Below are 20,341 nucleotides of genomic sequence, written 5' to 3' on the forward strand. Positions count from 1 at the left end.
TTTATATTGCATAACAATACAACTGCATTATTTGATGTTAGTAAGCTGTGAAGAGACAAAAAAGAACTATCTTTGAGTTGATAAACTATCTGAACTCTGTGTCTGTTTTACTAATTAAAGAAAAGCTAACTGTGCTACATATCATTGGTGAAAGCATCTTTGAATAGAAAACATAAGCTATACAAACAAAAATGGTGGCCAAGAGCAATTGGAAATGTGACTTTTGTCTTAAAGTTATGAATGGTAACCAAATTTCATTTCAGAAATATTAACTCATTAAACAGATTTTAGATGTTGAAGATGTGTTTAAATAATGACAGCCTGAAGGAGCCTAAAGCAGTTCATTAAATCCATTGGAATTGGTGGTTTGATTTCATTTCCATCCAGACGGAGGTAGCGAAGGTGAGGTCCATAACTGAAGGAATCTTGTTCTGCAGGCCGTGTGGGAGGACATATTACAGAGACGTTCACATCTATGGAGACAAAGATGGCATGAACAAATGAATTAGAACAGAAGAGACCAGGTGTGAGAAGACCAACAAGCCATGGAACAGTCTTGTAGCGGGCCTAGCAGCCTGATTTGTGAAAGTGCCACAGATACAAACCATTTTTGTCAAGTTGGAGGTATATCTGCCTTATAAAAGTAACCCTAAGAAAATGTGCAACATATATATAGTCATCTCACTCCGTATTCAGTTATACTTTGCACAGAGCACGAGAAAGGACATTTTGTTAAAAGCTGTGATGGAAGGGCGCCTGGGTGGTTCAGTAGGCTAAGCCTTTGACATCAGCTCTCAGGTCATGATCTCAGGGTCCTGGGATGGACCCTGCATCGCGCTTCTTGTTCAGCTGGGAGTCTGCTTCTCCCTCTGCCCTCCCCCCTCCACTAATGTGTGCTCTCTCTCTCTCTCTCTCACAAATAAATAAATAAAATCTTAAAAAAAAAAAGCTGTGATGGAAATAAAAGAATACATCATTTGTTTTCTAAGCTTCCAGGTGAGATAAGGCATGCTTAGATTACTATAAAATGAGATGGGTAGTATTTAGAGCATTAGAAGTGGAGACAAAGGTTCATAGAAGGAATGGTTACGTGCATGGGTAGATGGATGGATGCATGGATGTGTAGGTGGAAAATCAGTTTATTATTAGGGAAAGTGCTTAAAAATTAACTGAAAATGCAAAATTTCCAATTAATAGTGTACGATGAGGTTTTTAAAAAGTACATGTAACTGAAGTTTACATATATAATACTTACAGAAAAGAACATTGCATCTTTATATTTAAGTGTATTTAATTAGAAAGGATATATTTGCCAAGAATCAAATTACAAAGATCCAAGCCAGGAAATATCTCATCAGCCTTTTCAGATGGCTAGGATGTGAGAAATCATGCACCTGTCTTGGATCAGAGCCCTTGGCATCAATGACTATACTGAAATTTAGGAGTATTCAGGAGAGGAAACCTGTTAAAACAGCAAAATTCAGACAAGTGTGCATTATAGCTGATTTCAACCATAAATCTGCATACTGCTTTTAAGTCTCATTTGAAACTATTTTGAGAAAGAGGTCTTCCCTTAGAAGATGAGACCCACCTAACTTTGGCAATGGCTTTCCTTTGAGCTTATGCTTACAGCGAGGTTGCTATGCTCTGATCTTATGCTATTTTGTGAATTCAACTTGCTAAAAATAGTGACTCGTAATGTATAGCAGTTTGTGTGTATAAAGTTATCTTTCACATGCATTATTACCTTACCATCACACAGTGTTTTTCAGGCAATATGATTATTCTCCCTTACCTGGGCATTGCAAGTGGTTCAGACAGGTAAGGTAATGCGCACAAGGTATTTTAGCAAGTAAGTGGCAGAGCTGACACCCAGCCTTGTCCTTTTCCTACTACATAGGGTCCCTTGCCTCCTGGAGAGACCATGTCCCTTTTAATGTGCTATCATCCTGATTGCCTTATGCCCCATAACCAATGCATGTCTGCATAAATGTAATGTGAGAAGCAAGTGTTCTAAATGTAGTTATATTTTCATAAATTAATTATGGTGTTTCTCAGAGAACATCACAAAGGACCTTATTTGAATAGATAACATTTTTGCCAAATTTAAAGTCCTTTAGATTGTTCAGAAGAAATAAATATTTCCAACTTTTTCATAAGAAAAGGTCACCGTCCTATAAATTCTAAGAACTCTTCATATAAAAGGTATGTTTCTTGGAAATCACTTTATTAACAACTAGAGTAGATTATGCAGCCAGAAGAAATAAGTACTTTAACAGTTATTGTTACACAGTGTGATATACCGGCGAGCCAATAATTCTAGCCAGGGAAATTCTTATTTTACATTTATTTTCTGGGAATATAGAAACGACCATGCCTGATATCTACATTAAGGAACAAATAAATCTCTCTTTGTTGTTGCTGTTAAAATTATTCTTACCTGGGTTGGTAGAAATTTTTCTAAAGTCTTGTATTCTGGAAATTGAAGAAAAATGTGCTGGGATTATACTGTATGAATAGGAAACAACACTTGAAATGAGAAGGACCTGATGTCAGGTCCTGTATTATATTTATTCTTTGTCCTTGGGCAAGTATCCTCACTTAGTTGACCCTCAGTTTCTTTCTTCAGAAACTCTTAATAGGTTACCAACCAAGATTCTTGTGAGGATTAATCCGTGATTTTCAAAGTGTGGTCCTTGGACCAGCAGCATTAATACCTCCTGGGAACTAAATCGTTGGACCTACTGAGTCAGAAAATATGAAGGTGGGGCTGGCAAGCTATACTGTATAAGCCTTCCAGATGATCCTGATGCATGCTAAGGTATGAGAACAACTGAAGAACAGAAATATATGAGGAAACACCTAAAACTTTTAAAAACGTGAGTGGAGGAAGAACAGAGTCCTGCTCTCTTTTTTACTATGTAAGTGGCTGGTGTATGTGCCCACCTGCGTGTTGAATTTTGCTATCTCACTCCTCAAGACCCTTTTTCTCAACTTCTCAGGGGGATCCCCAATTCACAAACAGGGATCTATGTGGAATCCCTTTAAATTCACTTCCCACATCAAATACCTATGGGACTTCTGTTGCCAGATAAGGAACGCATGTGTAGAAGCACAGAACTTTCATCAGGAAAAAAAAAATGTATATATTTAGGTCAATATTGACTGTTGTACTATCTGGTTCAGTGAAACAGATTCAGCGATTAACATTTTTTTTTTCTGTTGCATCTTTTGCTCTTGACTACAGGATTAAATAATGTGTCTCATCACCATGGAAAAATGTGGGAGCAATCTCTTTGTTAATTCCCAGATTATATGCTCAAGTATGCTGGTAGAAAAACCAGGAAAAGAAAAAGAAAAGAAAACAAAACAAAACAAAAGAAAAAGAAAAGAGGTCTTGAATAACTGAGTAGTACCCGGTGGAAAAATAGTCTATTCTTATAAATAGGATGCCTGTGTGATTATTTGCTTAAAGGAAACTAAGGTATAATAACCAAGCAGTACCACCTTCTGACAATTATCTGTGCCATTTTCCCACAAACTATCCGACTGCTTCCCACTTTAGGAATGTATTTTCTAAGGCTGGGCAGGAGAAGTTTCCTTAGGTAATCTTCCTAAAGGGCTTGTGCCAGGGTTGAAGATTAGTGTCAGGCTGGTTCCAGTGCCCCTGTGGTGAGACCATGATACCGTCCACCTCTGCAGTAGGGTCAGCCTGGTCCCAGGCAGGACTGTGAAGATGCTATGTTTGCATTTAGCATCTCCAGCCTCTTCTTTCTATAACCACATCTTCCTTTGATGGTACCTCTGCCTCCGAGGCACTTTGTATTCATTTCTCTCTCCCTTATCGAAAGCTATTTTCATGAAAGGAGCAATCATTCTACCTTGTTGATTGCCATTAGTCCTAAGAAGTCACCAACTTCCAGGAGTACTTGTTTCCATTTCAATTGAACAAGGTGTTAATCTACAGTGTTGGTCCCCAATGCTTAGTCCCCAGAGCAGCAGTCTCAGCACCACCTGGGAACCTGTTAGAAATGAGAAGTCTCAAGTCTCATCCAGACTTAATCAGGAACTCTGGGGTGGAGCCACCAATCTGCACACTCTAAGGTTTGAGAAACCCTCTAATCTAGAGCAGAGACTTTAATTATGGTGGTTTCAAGCACCTGTAGTTTTTAGGACCAAGGTCCCTTTCTGACGCCTCCTAAATCATAGTCCTATTACTATGCATGAGGTTGTTTGTGCTTGGTACATTTTCCTAAATAAATCTACCCAGTGAGGCAGAAATACTGGAATCTCCTCGGAGTAAAAGAAGATATATTTGGTTTCTCCAATGGATAATCACCCTTTGTAGATTACTAAAGCCCACTTTTCAATTTACAACTTGAAGATTTGAATTTCTTGGTTCATTAAGATTGTGTGTGAGAAAAATAGACAGAGACAAAATACTGAAAGTTGAAAAAAGAAATCTCAGGGCACATTAGTTGTGGGGGGGGGGGTGGTGGAAAGACCAACAGTTGTTATTCTTAAAGAAAACATAGAATAAGTTTAATGACCACGAGCATTTCAATCAAAGGCATACCCTGATGATTACTTACTTTTAATTTTGTTATGATCAAGGTGAAGGTGCTGCAGATGAGCACTGATTCGGGGGACCTTTGTGAGTTGATTGTGAGACAGTTGAAGGTCTAGAATTGAGGATACATCAAATCCACTTGAAGGGAGCCCTGCGTCTGATAATTTGTTGTGGTTTAGTCGCAGAAAGGCCACTTTGGGAATCACATTAAAATAATTTTCTGGTATTCCTTCAATGGAATTGTTGTCCAGAAACAGTTGCATTGTATTGGCTGGTAATCTTGGTGGCATATTCTTTAGGGCATTCTTGGCCATATTTAGCTGCATTAGGTTCTTGAGTCCCTTGAAGGTATCTCTCTGAAAGGCATTGTCTAGTAGTTTATTGTGCTGCAGGTCAAGAAGGGTCAGGTTCTCCAGATTGCTGAAGGTCCCCTGAGGAATTCTGGACACCTTGTTTCTGGCCAATTGTAATTGTTCTAAACTTCTTGGCAAAGGAGAAGGTACCTCCTCCAGCTCATTATCTTCCAGAAATAAGAAAAGCAGCTTCTTCAGTTGGCTCAGGGCTCCTTTTTCAATTCCATAGTTGGTTATTTTGTTCTTGTTTAGATTTATCCATCTCAGCTGGGTGGCGTTCTCGAATGGCTTCTCAGGAATGGTCTCTATCAAGTTGTTCTCAAGATAAAGATACCAGATCCTTGAAGGAATAGGAGGGATTTCTTTGAGACCTCGATTTTCACAGTATAAAGCGGTAGGGAAACTAGGGGGACAGAAGCATTCCCTGGGACAGTCAAAGTCATGAAGAGCCAAATCCTCTGGATCACTTACGTCATAGACCTGTCTCACACTTCGAGTCCATACAGTATCTGTTATGAATAACACCCAGATGATGAAACAGATTGTGGCTGCCATTATAGGACCTGGGATAGGGAATATAACTGTTAGATGTTTGAATATCTTGACCTTTAGAAGATTATGTGCACCGAAATAACCAGTAAACATTGTTTCTTTGAGGGAAGGTAAACACATGTCAACAACATATACACAGATATCAATTAGTACACATATATTTAGTAGGAACTATATGCAAAGCATTTTGCAAACAAATTTCTAGCTTCCTGGTTTTAACCCAATCACAATGAAAACTGAGAAATGGAAAGCAAATTTTAGGAGCTCTAAGTGCTTTTCCATCTCGGGCTATTTAACACAAGAAAGTTAACTGAAACCCGTAGTTGAATAAAAGAGTATAAAAAAAGTAATCTTTTAATAACTCAAATTGAGAGTCTGTGTTGTTTCTAAGAAGTAAGCATATGCTTTTACTTCTACTCCTAAATGAGCAGAACATCTGGATGAGATTTCACAGGCTCTTTGGCCCTTGAACCAAAGAAATAGAGAGATCAAAGAAGATTTTAGCAGTTTGTTGTGAAGGAAGGCTTTAAGATACGAAAAAAAATGTGTGATTAATCTCTTGCTCTGTTGCTCAACTTCTCCGGTAAGTTTTATATTGGGGTTTGGGGAAAAACTTCTAATACTATAAGTACAAAATCAAGTTGTTCAACCAGGGAATTTGGACTATGAACTCTATATCCCAATTAGGCAAGTAATATATTCACTTATGGCATTACTGTGGTCGATAAGAAACAAAACAAAGCAAAGAACATGTTTAGGGAAAGATAGAGCTCCATTTTTTCAGAATGGCTGCTAATAAAGAATAGGTTAACACTTATTGGTATACGACCATCTCAAGGATATAAATGCTCCCCATTGAGTATCAACAAGGTTATGGGTACAACAAACTGTTCTCACAGGAAAAATAATATATATATATATATATATATATAAAATATATATAAATATAAGTTTTATATTTATATAAGTATTATATATATAAATTATGTATAAATATAAGAATATGTGTACCAAAAAACCCATATATTATATATATACATATATATATATATATAAAACAGTAACATTCTGACCAATGTACATTTAATTCAATTGCTTGACAATAAGAACTGAATACATTTTACTGATTCTTCAGGAGAAAATAAAACAAGCATCATTTATGAAATGCTGATCTTTCCATTGTGCCACTAAATTGAGGGAAATGACAAGTGCAGAGCTGCTTCCGCAAGCTGTCGAATTTTTTACGATTGTAGAATTCTGCTCTGGTCATCTTCCAATAGAGACACATTAAAACATTCTTTTCTTCAGAATCAGGTTTTACTTTAGTTATTAAGCTGTAACCCTGCCTCTGATGAATCAGAATTTTGAATTCGTAACTTTAGGTTTTTAAAAGTGCAAGAAAGAGTTTACCTTGCTGTCCAGGAATATACCGTTGAGTCCTGTGTCTGGGTCTGAAGTTTGCTAAAACTCAGTTAAGGGGGAAAAGAAACCACACACAAAACAAAACAAAACAAAAACACCCCGTGACTAAAAGGGTTTGTTTTTATTGTATGCTGTCAAACGTCCTATGAGAAAAAATAAAACCTACTCTGACCAGTCACGGTGAACACCTTTTGATCTATTGTTTCCACTTTGCCAGGGCTTCAGAATGCTTACCTCAGCCTTCTTGGATCTTCTTCTTCTCTTTCTATTGGTCACTGCTCATTCCCAGTAATGGATTGACCAAGGCTCCCCTGTCGTGTTTTTATGAATCCTCCCTAAAATATATGCATCAGTGGCTCCAACTTTAACCCTTCCAACAACCACAGTACCTCGGTACCTAGGCAGCTCAGCACAGGAAAACTGACTCTAAGCTTAAGAACCTATAGCAAAAATTCAGGGCAATTGTCACTCTGAAGTCACAGTTCCAAAGATGTTGTAATGGACTGATATCTAGACCTGTTCAGCCAGCAGGCAACGGAAGGCAGTTTTGATTTCAAGTATAACAAGAAGAGATTTTAAAGTGTTTTTTCTCTCTAGAAAATCTTTTTTAAAAATTGAATACAAAAGAAATAAGTGCTGATGTCCTTTGTTTCCATGGAAATATTTTATTCATTTCTCATTTAAAACAGATGCTGGAATTCTACTTAGAAAATATTGTGTGTGAGGGAAAGATAGAAAAACGTATTTGAAAAATTTAAAAATGAAATCTGAGAAGCTATACCCGATGTTGGCACTAAATGTGGTGTTATGCTCTGTTTTATAGAAATAATTTTTGTATCTCTGGTTCCTATTGGGAGCTTTATTCCAAGTAATTATTAAAATGAGATTTTTTTTTCTCATTAGAACAGATGTTTTGCATTTAGTCCATTACAAGACATTCCGTTGCACTGCTATTGGTTTTCCTTTAACACATAGATCTGAGATAATGTCTTCTAGTTCTTATATTTGAGAAGAAGAATCGTTGTGCCATTTGAAGAAAGACATGAATAAAAATAGTTTTCAAACATTATTCATGGATGGATTGTAGACATTTTGTTTTTCAAAACTTATCTTATTCTGAGGTCAGGAAGTTTAATTCACAAGACTCAGTAAGCACTGCTCACATAAGCAACATCAAAGATAGAGCACAGAGAAGAGGAGGGGAGGAGAGGGCTCTGGACCCAAAAGACCTTTCCTGAACCCCCACCCCCTGCCTCCTAACCATCGGCAAGTCAGTTAGGGCTCTGCCAGCTCACCACCGTACTGGACTACCTCTCAGGGTGGGCCCTACTTTGTCCTAAATGCTTATGGAAATGTTGGCCTTCCTTTAGCATTAGCCGCATGCTCTCAACTGGGAAATTCATTTAAGTTTAAGGGCTTTTATAGGCTAAGATCTGATTCAGACATGATCTCTTAGTAGCTTGTAGAGGTACACTTATCTCACATGTGAGTAAAAAATCAAGTGTGACTGGTTTTCTCAAAACAATGATTTCTCCATCATGGTTCAACTTTCCTCTCTCTTCCTAAACCCTCAGGATATATACAACAGATGATCTTCAAATCTGCACAGCCCCCTCCAGCTAGTCATCTCCTTTCTTTCTTAATTTTCTTTTTTAGCCAAATTACTTGAGTCATTTCTTGATTTGATGACACAAATGTTGCTGCATGTTCATTGTAGGAAAATTAAAGTAGCATCCTGGCTGCCTCCAATCTTCATTTCCTGTTCACCATGGCACCCATGACCCACCCACCCACCAAAAGGTGTCTTCTAATCCCTCTGCCTCCCTAAAATTGGTGTGACAAGAATCAGCAATCATCTTCATGTTTACTGATATATTGAAGCTTTTTAGTGTTTGGCTTACTTGACTTGTGACTTTTGACAATGTTGACCCACCCCTTTTATTAAATGTTTCTCTTAGTTTCTGTGACATTCTTTCCTAGTTTTCCCTTGCCTTTCTTTGTGAAATTTTCCCATTTATATCCTGAAGCTCTCTGTTTCCTCTAACATTATTTTAGAAGTGTTTCTAGCATTTGGAGCTGTTTGAGATTCTGTCTTCTGCTCTGTGCCCTTCTTGCTCTCTACACAGAAGTTTTAACCATTCCCTCTATTATGATGATTCCTGAATCTTTATCGCTAGCCTAGCCTCTGGAAGAAGACATGCATTTTTATGTATGTATGTATATATATATACATATATATATATATATATACACACACACACACATACCTGCTTTCTGGAACTCTCCTCTTGGTGCATCTCAAAGGCATGTTATAAAATGAAATTCACTGTCTCCCTTTACTTCCAACTGCTCTTAACATTTACTTTTGAGTGCTACTATCATCTTATTCAGTCTCCCAAACCAGAAATCTGGAAATCATTCTTAACTCTTCCTTTTCATTTTATGAGCATATGAAAACAATCACATTTTAAGGACCTGGGAGACATGATATAAATAAAAATGGCCATCTACAATGCTTGCCAAATTTGGTATCATTGCTTCCAGACTAACAACACAGGATGTTTTCCACTGTCAGTATAATCTCTGTCTGCCTGTATCTTCATTTTTCCTATAGCAATCCAATCTACCCTCCTTTGATTACTGATTCCTGGAGGATGGGGACTTAAACCCTTCATTGGAATGCGTAAGTGGAAATTCAATACATGAAATTAAGACAATGGTGAGAATGTCTGAGTCATGCTAGCTGTTACAAGAATGAATGAAAGACTTTGCTCAGCCTTACGTGACTCTGCTAAGAGGGAGAAAGGTAGCCTAAGGTGTCATGATGTGGCTCTGGCATCACCTCTCTAATGACAGATTGATATTTTCAAAGTCTATGGGGCTTTGGATATAGTAGGTATTTAATAAATACTTACTGAATGAGTAAATGAACAAATAAACACAAAAGGAATATGCACCACTTTGATAGTCTTGAGTTTTTTGATTAGTATGACTATGTAAATAGAAACATGGCCAAGAGCGATGCTTGGTGGCTCAGTCAGTTAAGCGTCTGCCTTCAGCTCAGGTCATAATCCCGGGGTCCTGGGATCCAGCCCCAAGTTAGGCTCCCTGCTCAGCAGGGAGTCTGCTTCTCCCTCTCTGTCTGCCCCCCACCCCGTTCGTGCTCTCTCGCTTGCTTGCTTTCTCCCTCTCTCTCTCTTTCTCAAAAAAAAAAAAACAACAAAAAAAAAAACAAAAAACATAGTGGAGAACCTTAGATATATGGAAAGAAGAAAAAAAAAATGTGAGTTAGAATTTTGCTTTTGCAACTTAACTAGTTGTTAGAGCTTGCCCAGCCTATTTGACCATTGTAAGCCTAAATCTACCGCTAATGTGGTAGCCCTGACTGCATTATGAAGGGTTGTGTGAAAATCAAATGATAATGGAGGTGATAATGTCAGATAAGTGTAGGAAAATTTCATAGTGAAAAAAGTTAAAACCCAAGGAGCACTTACAAATCATCTCTTCAAACCCCCTCCTTTTACATATGAGGAAAATGAAACCCAGAAATTTCTTTCAGCCATGTGGTATCGGCATCTTGGTCTCGCCTACCTGAGGGAAGTCCTTCTAGAAACTTGAGGTGGGGCTAAAGTGTTGTTATTGTCATTGTTCTTTTAACCTCTTTTCTTCCTTTTGGCACTTTTCAGTGTTTCCTATTTGCTTATCTTGCTTCTACCTCTTGCTGTTAAAAGGTATGTGTTGTGGGGGAGGGGTTGCTAAATTGTCTTAGACTGGGGTATTCATCTTGTCACATTCCTTTTTTTTTTTAAGATTTTATTTATTTATTTGTCAGAGAGAGAGAGAGAGAGAGCACAGAAGCAGGGGGGGAGCGGCAAGCAGACAGGCAGACAGGCAGAGGGAGAAGCAGAATCCCCACTGAACAAGGAGCCCGAAGTGGGACTTGATCCCAGGACTCTGGGATCATGACCTGAGCTGAAAGTAGATGCTTAACTGACTGAGCTACCCAGGTATCCCTCTTGTCACAGTCCTGAAGACCACTGACATTTTAAAAGAGAAGGCAATACATGAGGATATAAAAGACATGAAACTCTAGTCCGAGTTAGCCTTGTTTGACTAAACTCAGTTATATAACTTAAAAATATGAAAGGTATCCACTAAACTATATAGCTAACACACACATACACACACACACACACATCTATAATTTAAAATTGTTTTCAAAATAATACATTTAAAACATAGTAATGACACTCTTAACTACAAACCTGGTAAGACAGCAATGCCCCAGTCCATCCACTCCCCAAGTGTAAGCCCCACTCCCAAGAGGCCATACTTGCAAAGCTATTATGGATTTCTTTTAATGCTAACCTTAATTTTCTTGCTTGGATTATTTTTGTTTGACAGCAATTTTAAACAGCAATTATGAGATAAAGATTTAGCATATTTGCTTTGGCCTCCTCTTTACCCCACCCGTAGCCCTGATTCCTTTCAATAACCCATAATGTATGCACTAACTTTGATTAAATAAATATTTACTGCATACTTTCTTGTGCAATAGAAATCTTGTTTGCTGCCGAAATGGTGCAAAATTATTTTAATTCCTTCATTGTACTGCATTTATTTGCTATATATATATAAAACTATATATAGTATATTCTACATACATATACAACTATTCCGCTAATACTTTCTAAAATCTCAAACAGAATTGTAAAATCATTTTGAAGATTTTTTTACACCTACTGAGTAGGGGCAACACAGTGTGCCAGTTAAAAGCCAGACCTGCTTGGGTTTGAATAAATCTCTGCCATTTAAGAACTGAGACTTTGAACAATTATTTATCTTGGCCCTAGTCTCCTCATCTGTAAAGTAAGGATGATGATGATGATAATGTATTAGTAATAATAGTGATAATACCCCCTCAGAGGATTGTTGTGAAATTTACATGAATTAGTATTTTTAAAACATGTAGAGCATTATAAAAACATTAATAAATAAAATCAGACATATCAGGTTCACTTTCTCCGGGGAGATACTGCCCCTGGAATTCCATATGCTCTTGCTTCAACCTAGTTTGCTCGTTGTTGCAAACCAACCTGAGCAAATTTGGCAGTTGATAATGTTTAGGCTTTTTCACAGCACATTTCAGTTGTCAGGTAGTTAACGGGGCTCTCTAATCCTCGTTCACAACCTACACGGAGGTGCCATGTTTGATGAAAATGAGTTCAGCTCGCTTGTATCTTACATAACAGGCATATATTGGCAACAAGTGTTAGAACATTTATGAAATGAGTCTTAATTATAAGGTTTCTTCAAAAGTTCACTAAGCTTACCTAAGGTGTGGATTAAAACTAACACAAAAGTCACACTGTCTCTGCTCAGGTATGGTCTTTTAGAGTACATTTAGGAATAATACAATCCTTGCTCTGTAGGCCTGTGGGATTGCTGTAGTCCTGGGCTTCCTTCCCCCGCCTGCTGTGTTAGATCCCTTGTTATTTCCTGGATCTCCTGTTCTCTTCTTTCTTGGTTAATTCCACAGGGTTGGTGGAGAACAACAGCCTCTGATAACTTCCTGAGATACTGTGTTTTGTTTTTTTGTGAACTCACATGTATAAAAATGTGTTGATTCGGCCCACCCACTTAACTGGCATTTTGACTGGGTAGAATTCTAATTTTAAAATAACATTCCTTCCAGATTTTGAAGATATTCGAAAAGATAACTGGCTTGTTGCTTCTGGAGTTGAAATTGGAAAAGTTGATAAAATTGTCATTTTCAGTTTTCAGAATGTGACCTTTACTTGTTCTTTGAAAACTTTTGAGAATTTCCTTTCATCTTCAGTCTGAACTTCTGCAACAATATGCCTTGAGAGAATGTATTCAACCCCCACTGGGACTCATGGAGTCCTTTCAGTCTGGAAGTTCATGTCCATATAGTCCAACCATTTTTTCTAAATTTTTTGGGTAAGTCTTAGATAATGCACCTCCTGGTTAGATTGTCTGATTCTTTTATCTCTTCTACTTTCTTTTCAAAGTTTTGTGAGCTTTCTGACAGATTTCCTTTTATCGTATAACCTTTAAAATTTCTGTAACATGTATCACGTGTTTCCTTTGCAAACCTGTCCTTTGGTTGTTCCTTTCCTAAAGCATTCTTTTGTTTTATGTAATTACTATATTCTCTCATCTCATTCAAAACAAGATTAAAAACAATAAGGTTTTCATAATATTGTGAGTTTCTTCTGCTCCGTGCAATACTTTTATTTCCTTTGATTTCTCTCTTTTTTTTCTTGGTTTGGTTTTGGCCCATATAGGTATTTCCTATTGGAGGCTTTCTGCACATATCTGATGGTGCTTTGCTGAATTTCAATGCTTAAGGGAAAAGCACTAGTAATCTCACTGGAAGATTTATGAGAATTGATGGCATTTGTCAGCTAATGACCAGGAAGGCATTTTCCCCACTGCCCCCCCATATATATTTTTATTTCACACACACTGGATGTAAATTGAAAAAGTCAACACTTAGTCTTCTTAGTGTCCTTTTTTATAAATATGATTTTTTATTAATACTACTAACATGAATTGTTTCTGTTATGAATAAATGGCAAGTAACCTTCTATCTGCAGTTTAGTCTTTGTATCTGAAGCATCCTGAGGCTCTGTTGTCCAAAATTGATCTGAAACTAGTAGTAAATCCTGCCACTTATAAGCTATTTATGTTTTGATTCAACTTTAATATTTATGACTCTCTAGAGTAACAGTTGCTCCAAGACTCTACAAGAAGACTTTCATTACCTAATCAAAAAATAAACATATAAAACTACCTCCGTCATTCTTGGATAAGCTGTTACCAACTACCCAGAAGCACTCTGCTGTAGAGTTACTTTCTTCTAGCTTCTCAAGCTCTCTCCATTTCTAGGAAGTTAGCCTTCACATCATCAGCTTTTAGATGATACTAAGGTAAAAGAAGGTAAGCAGCTTGAAAGCCCATCAATTTAAAGCTCATCTCCAAAGCATTTTAGAAAAGGTGTCTTACAAGGCAACATTTATTCAGAAGGCTGAGAAAATACTACTAGACTCATCATGTCTCCAGTGATCTTGAGCAGATTCATGAGCACATATGTGTATTCTTGCTCTCCTTAGCTTCTTATCAAACTGCCTTCCAGGCCCGTCCCAATCTGAGCTGGGTTGTTGCAGTATCCATTCTCAGTTGGTTCCTGCAGGTCATATAATGTAAATTATAGTTTGCTTGCATGTATCCTTGCCCTCTCAGTTGGTCATCGAGAAAGCCTCTGTGAGGTCACAGGTGACACTGAATGAAGGGACAGCAGTGTCACAGGGTTACCACTTATTTGGTCTTATTCCCATTTATATCACATACTAATTTCTTAAAAGGGTAACAATTATTTATTAAATGTAGCATGCCCTTGTTTAGAAAAGCTAGGAGTTTAATTCTCTTATTAAGGCTTACCCCACCCTATATGTAGCAAACTGATTGGCTGACGTTCTTTAAACGTCATTTAATCTGATGGGAGTGACAAGTAGCAGGATCACTGTGACCTCAACTGTCTGGAGAGCTTTCTCTTGACCTGGGACAAACTCACATCTTACAGCTTCTCAGCACCGGACTCATATGTGGCCTCCAAATTCAAAGAGACTCTCCATGTTCCCAGTGGCAATGGATATATGGTTCAGCAAATTGTCTTCACTTTAGATAAATATCCCAAAACCAAACCCCTAAACCTTTTAATAAGTCAGTGTCTTGCAGCCCTATGGTCTGCCATTATACAGTTGACCCTTGAACAATGCAGGGGCTTGGGGTACTGACACCCCCCCGCAGTCAAAAATCTATGTGTAACTTCTGGCTCCCTGATAGCCTACTATTAGTCTGGAAGCCTTGCCTGTAACATAAACAGTTGATTAACATATTTTGCATGTTATATGTATTATACATTGTATTCTTAGAATAAAATAAGCTAGAGAAAAGAAAATGTTATTAAGAAAATCATAAGGAAGACAAAATACATTTACAGTACTGCATTGTATTGGCTGGAAAAAATCCATCTGTAAGTGGACCTGCGCAGTTCAGACTCAAGTCGTTCAAAGGTGAACTGTATTTGTCTCCAGTGCTCTGGCATTCAAGCGTCTAACCAATATATCCAGCTAATAAAGTTTACCCTTTAGATTGTATCACACGACGTTTTGTGAGATGGTATTTCTTCAGACCAAAATGTAGTTCCACGCCACGGAGTTAACACAATCCAGAAACAGTATGGGCAAAATTATATTGCTATTCCTGTCAGTGAAAGAAAACAGACTGCTTTTAGTGATTTTGTTTATTGAAATAGAGGAAAATGACATTATTCGGATCAGTTGCTTCATATAAGGTACTCAGAGCTGTAATGCCTCGGACCACATACCAAACGGCAGCTACAACAGGAGTCGCCTTCTAATTAAACTTTGGAAAAATCCCTTTTCATCCTGCAAAACTATCCTTCCACCACCACACACAATTGAGAATCTGCCTAGAGTCATTAACTCTGTACATTTAAATCTTTGAAGGTGGCACTGATATTTCTGATTCTTTTATTGAAGTGGCATTACTATTAATTTAATATTTTTATAGTGGCAGAAAGCTCTGTAATTTCCACCTTGGTCTTTCCAATCAGAACGGTCCATTTTTCTCAGATTTCACATCCGGCATGAAGAATCAGTCCCTTTCTGAAGTCATCTATTCCAACTGTAAGTAAAAGAATTTAGGATATAAATACAAGAAGGGTATGGGTTGGGCAAGGGTAAAGTCTTCGCTTCTCATCTTAACATCCCCAAACACTTACTCGTGGACTTGGACTGCAGAAGTGCCCTGTGTGCCCAGGAATTAGTTTTGCTTCAAAGACACATTTTTTTCCTCAGGACACTGTTACTCTGATAATGACCTCTGGTTCCTTTAGAAGAAGACTGGGTTAAATAAATAAATAAATAAATAATAAATAAATAAATAAATAAGCACACACTTGTGATATCATTACAAAGTACTTATTTAAGACAAGATATCCTCTCTCTGCTTTTGGGAGTTCTAGATCCATGATTTAACTGAGGTTTAAAAATTCAGTGAAAGGCAGAAATTCTCCATCATACGTAACAATGGCTCATCCAAGGCGCTGATGAACAGTTCTGGAGGATTTTTTATTTTACAAATCAAATAGCTCCACAGAGGTCTTCAGATCTCTTTCCTTCCCAGATCTCTAATTCTCAACTGGCCATTATTAAGTGAGGCTCTTTCAGCAAGCAAAGGATCTTCAGTGGGATCGGGGATCATAAGCACTCCTACTCATCTGGATCGTATTGTATAATCCCTATTCCAATTCTCAGGAGGCCCTCTGTTTCCAGATCAATGCTCTAACTTTTTATAAAGAGATAGGATGAATAGTGCATTAATTCCAATTCAGAACATGTATGTGCTTGTTTGTCTTTTTTTTTTTTTTTTTTTTTTTTAATTCTAGCTCTTATCTTGCAATGGAAAGAAATAAGACCTTTACATTTTAAAAATAATTTTATGAAGCCCCTATACTTTAAGCCCTAAACTTGAGCTGAGAATTTTTGGAGTTGAGCTTGCCATTCTTTCTTTTCCAGGTGTTCCATGGGCTTTTAGAAGCAGCTGCTCTACCCTTCAATACTATTTCATGGCCTTCATACTTTCCTATGACAATAGCTATGTGGCTTTGCTCTCAGGAGCTGTGTCCTTTCAGGTAACTACAGGAGATATGTCCCATTTCTGTGGGTCACTGTCTTCCAGATTCTCATCCCTGAATAATTTCAAAGTTTTGACTGCCATTTACTTAAGCTATGCAGATAACCAATTGTGAGTTCCCCACATTTCCCAACAACCTGATGTCAATAATGGATATCTGGTATTGATACCTTTTTCTACCAGATTCCTAGGCTATAAGCACCATATAGCAATTCTAGGTGTTGTAACAAAACAAAAAAAAGGGGGGGTTTCTTTGAAAGTGATAAGTGGAATCATGTAAATGAGAGGAGGCTGGAAGACTGGACTTGGAAAAGAAGCAGAAGAGGGGCTTCTGGGTGGCTCAGTCTGTTAAGGGACTGTCTTCAGCTCAGGTCATGATCTCCAGGTCCTGGGATTGAGCCCTGCATAGAGCCCCACATCCAGCTCCCTGCTCAACAGGGAGTCTGCTTCTTCCTCTCCCTCCGCCCCCCCTCATTTTCTCTCTCAAATAGATAAATAAAAACATCTTTAAAGAAAAAGCAGGCAGAAGATAAGGAGGTTCTTAGAAAATAGAAATCTGGCCCAGAAATCATTGCCATTATGCTGACCATCACTGGAACCAGAGGGTCCCACAGACAGACTTCACTGGGAGCCTTCCCTTGGATCCTTCACTGGGGGTCATTGCAGATGAATTCTAGGCTAAGAACAGGCATCTACTTGGCTAAGACTGCCACAGGTTCCACCTTGGCTTTATGAGGGCAGGAAGGCAAGAGATACTTAGGGGCGACTGAGCCTTACTCAGATTACAATCAAGAGCAGTTCCTTACACGTAGGGAAAGAGTTTAGAACTGAAACAGATGGAGAAGTGACTGTCTTTTACTCAGGGAGATACAGCTGCCCAAATAAAAGCATAAATTAGATGTTTTTCAGTACAGGAGACTTTTCCACAATTTGTCCCTTGCTTCAGGATTCCCTCTTTCGATGGGAACCCCATGCTGAATCCACAGGCCCTCCGCTATAGTCTTACCCAGACTTGCAGTTTTCTGAATTTACTGTTGTATCTTCACTCCAAGCCTTGCTGGTGATGCTTCCTCTACCAGAAATCCTCAGACCACCCATCTGTCCATGAACACACTCAAATGCAGCATTACTTCCTCAAAAGGGTTTTCAGTACTTTGATCCTGCACCGATAGAAATAAGCACATGCACCTGTAAGAAGCTATTGTACCCAATGTACACTCAGTTCCAACTAAAGCCATGTATAGTTGTTTCTACGTCTGTCTTCTAGGATATAAACTCTTTAATGCCAAACAAGTTGTTTTTTTCATTTTTTTTATTAACTAGCATTGTGCTGGCACATCATAGGTGCTCATTAGATGCTTATGTGATGAAAAATAGGCATTAAATTTGGTTGGGCTCTCATAGCCCTCTTAGTCAACCTTTAACTCCCTACACAATAATTTTAAGTTACCGTCCCCCTTGGGTGCCTGGGTGGCTCAGTTGGTTAAGCGACTGCCTTCGGCTCAGGTCATGATCCTGGAGTCCCGGGATCGAGTCCCGCATCAGGCTCCCTGCTCAGTGGGGAGTCTGCTTCTCCCTCTGACCCTCCCCCCTCTCATGTACACTCTCTCTCCCTCATTCTCGCTCTCTCAAATAAATAAATAAATAAATCTTAAAAAAAACATAATGTTTAACAGTTACCATCCCCCTTGAATTTTAAGCATCTAATTCTTTACTCTTTTCTCCATTGTAAGAATTGGTAATGAAAAAAAAATTTAATACGATTAATAATTACTGTATTTATCCTTTATTTCAATAGGAATTCAATTCTGGTGACTAGAACTACTCTTGGGTTTCGGTATTCCAATTAATTATTATTATTTTTTAAGATTTTATTTACTTAGAGTGGGGTGAGAGGCAGAGGGAGAAGCAGGTTCCCTGCTGGGCAAGGGATAGGACATGGATCTGGATCCAAGGACTCTGGGATCATGACCTGAGCCAAACGCAGATGCTTAACCAACTGAGCCACCCAGGTGCCCCTAATTAATTACTTTCTTATAGATAAGTTTTTCCTTTTTTTTTTTTTTTGCCAAATACTTCTACTCCTTAAAACTTTAAAAATAAAAATCACCTCTGAATAGGGACTTTTTGCATTTCCCTTGAGATTTAAAATATATTAGAGCAGAATAGTTTTAAGTAAAAACACTACGGTAGCAATAATGTGTAATTGAACACTTACCACTGACTTTACACAAAGGATTTCAGTGGGAGCTGAAGTATACGGTTAGGCAGGCTCCAAAGTCAGATGCCCAACGGGATGTGACTTTGGGTGATTCACCTAATCTTCTTCACTAGTAACATGGAGGCAATGATGACACTTAACTCATTGGTTGGTTGGAAGATTGGGTATAATTTATATGTAAAACATTTAGAACATAGGTAATCATCAAAGGTTAGCTTTTAATATCACTTCTATCCGAACGAATAAGAGAGTCAGAATGCCAGAAAAAAACAGTCTAATTGATGTTAGAAAAGCTGGTTCATGAAATGTTCCTCACGCATATCTTAATGAAATCAGGAAACCGGTGTTCTATTTGTTTATTTAGCCAGACTTTGAGTGTGGATGATTGTGTTAATTGTTCATAAAGGCCTCCCTCATATTTTATTATATTTTGCATTTTTTCCCATTCACCTTTCTTGTGTCTCTCCTCATGAACAATACCTTTAATGTAATTAATGTACACTGTTTTGTTTGCATTTGTCCTGTAAAAAGTGTATTTGTTGTATGAATGCATTTTTCATTTATATAAATGTTATTGGGTATGTATTATTTCCTTTTTTTTTAAACAGCAATTATTTTTATGATTCAACCTTATAATGTGTACATCTTGTCACTACTTCTAATTGAGACCCTGGCTTTTTCTTTAGGAGATATTCTTTGAGAAACAACTAAAATGTTGTATAACAGTGTTCTTTTCGTTTTCTCGTTGGAACAGTCATTCATGTTCCTGGCTAAAGAGGACATCCATATTTTCCATATTCATAGTTTTGGATAAGATGCTATTTCTTTTTCTATTGAAAGAATGCCAGTCCTAATTGAAGCTTAAGAAAGAAGTTACCTAAGAAACCAAAAAGGAAAAATGTGTGGTGCTATTGTATGGCCAGAATAGTAAAGTAGTGAAGTATTGTCACAAAAACCTAATTTTCTTGCGTGTAACTCTTGAATAAAACAAAAAAAAATGTGTTTGTTATTCTATGTTTGGTCCCCGTGTAGTAATGGAGATTCCAGAAACAACTGTGAATTTCATTTATTGAATCTGAACAAATAAACTGCAAAGATGGTAATATAGCCAACCTTTCTCCATCCTCAATCCACTAAATTAGGGAAGCAGAAATAAAGCTATTGCATTGTGAAGGCCTCAGTCTGATGCCTATTGTTCTTCAGCCAATGTGCTTAAAAAGACATCTGCCAGTAGTATGAAGGAAAACGTATCAACTTTTTTTTTTTTTTTTTTTGCATTAAAGAAAATCTCATCACTAATGTTTACCTTTCAGGAGCAAACTGGTTTTTCCAATTTTGTTTATAGCAAAATTTGGTTTTTCTTCCTGGTGAAAATATGAATGAAGCAGTATTTAAATGAACAAAAGAAAAAAAAAACAGGAAAAAAAGAAACTGATTCAGAATTTAATAAAGAAAAGAAAATATTTAATTTATTTATAT

The 20,341-nt window shown here is 37.6% G+C and overlaps 1 protein-coding gene across 1 annotated transcript; it reads right to left on the reverse strand.

Moving 5' to 3' along the window:
- Positions 1 to 306: 306 nt before the first annotated feature.
- KERA (keratocan) lies at positions 307 to 5,478 on the reverse strand. The gene is made up of 2 exons (XM_032416774.1): positions 4,593 to 5,478; positions 307 to 473 (listed from the first exon to the last, which is right to left on the reverse strand). Exons 1-2 carry the CDS (start codon positions 5,476 to 5,478, stop codon positions 307 to 309), a joined length of 1,053 nt encoding a protein of 350 aa, XP_032272665.1.
- Between the last annotated feature and the right edge of the window lie 14,863 nt (positions 5,479 to 20,341).

The sequence above is a fragment of the Phoca vitulina genome, unplaced genomic scaffold (assembly GCF_004348235.1).
Source record: "Phoca vitulina isolate PV1807 unplaced genomic scaffold, GSC_HSeal_1.0 scaffold19, whole genome shotgun sequence".
Lineage (NCBI taxonomy): Eukaryota > Metazoa > Chordata > Mammalia > Carnivora > Phocidae > Phoca > Phoca vitulina.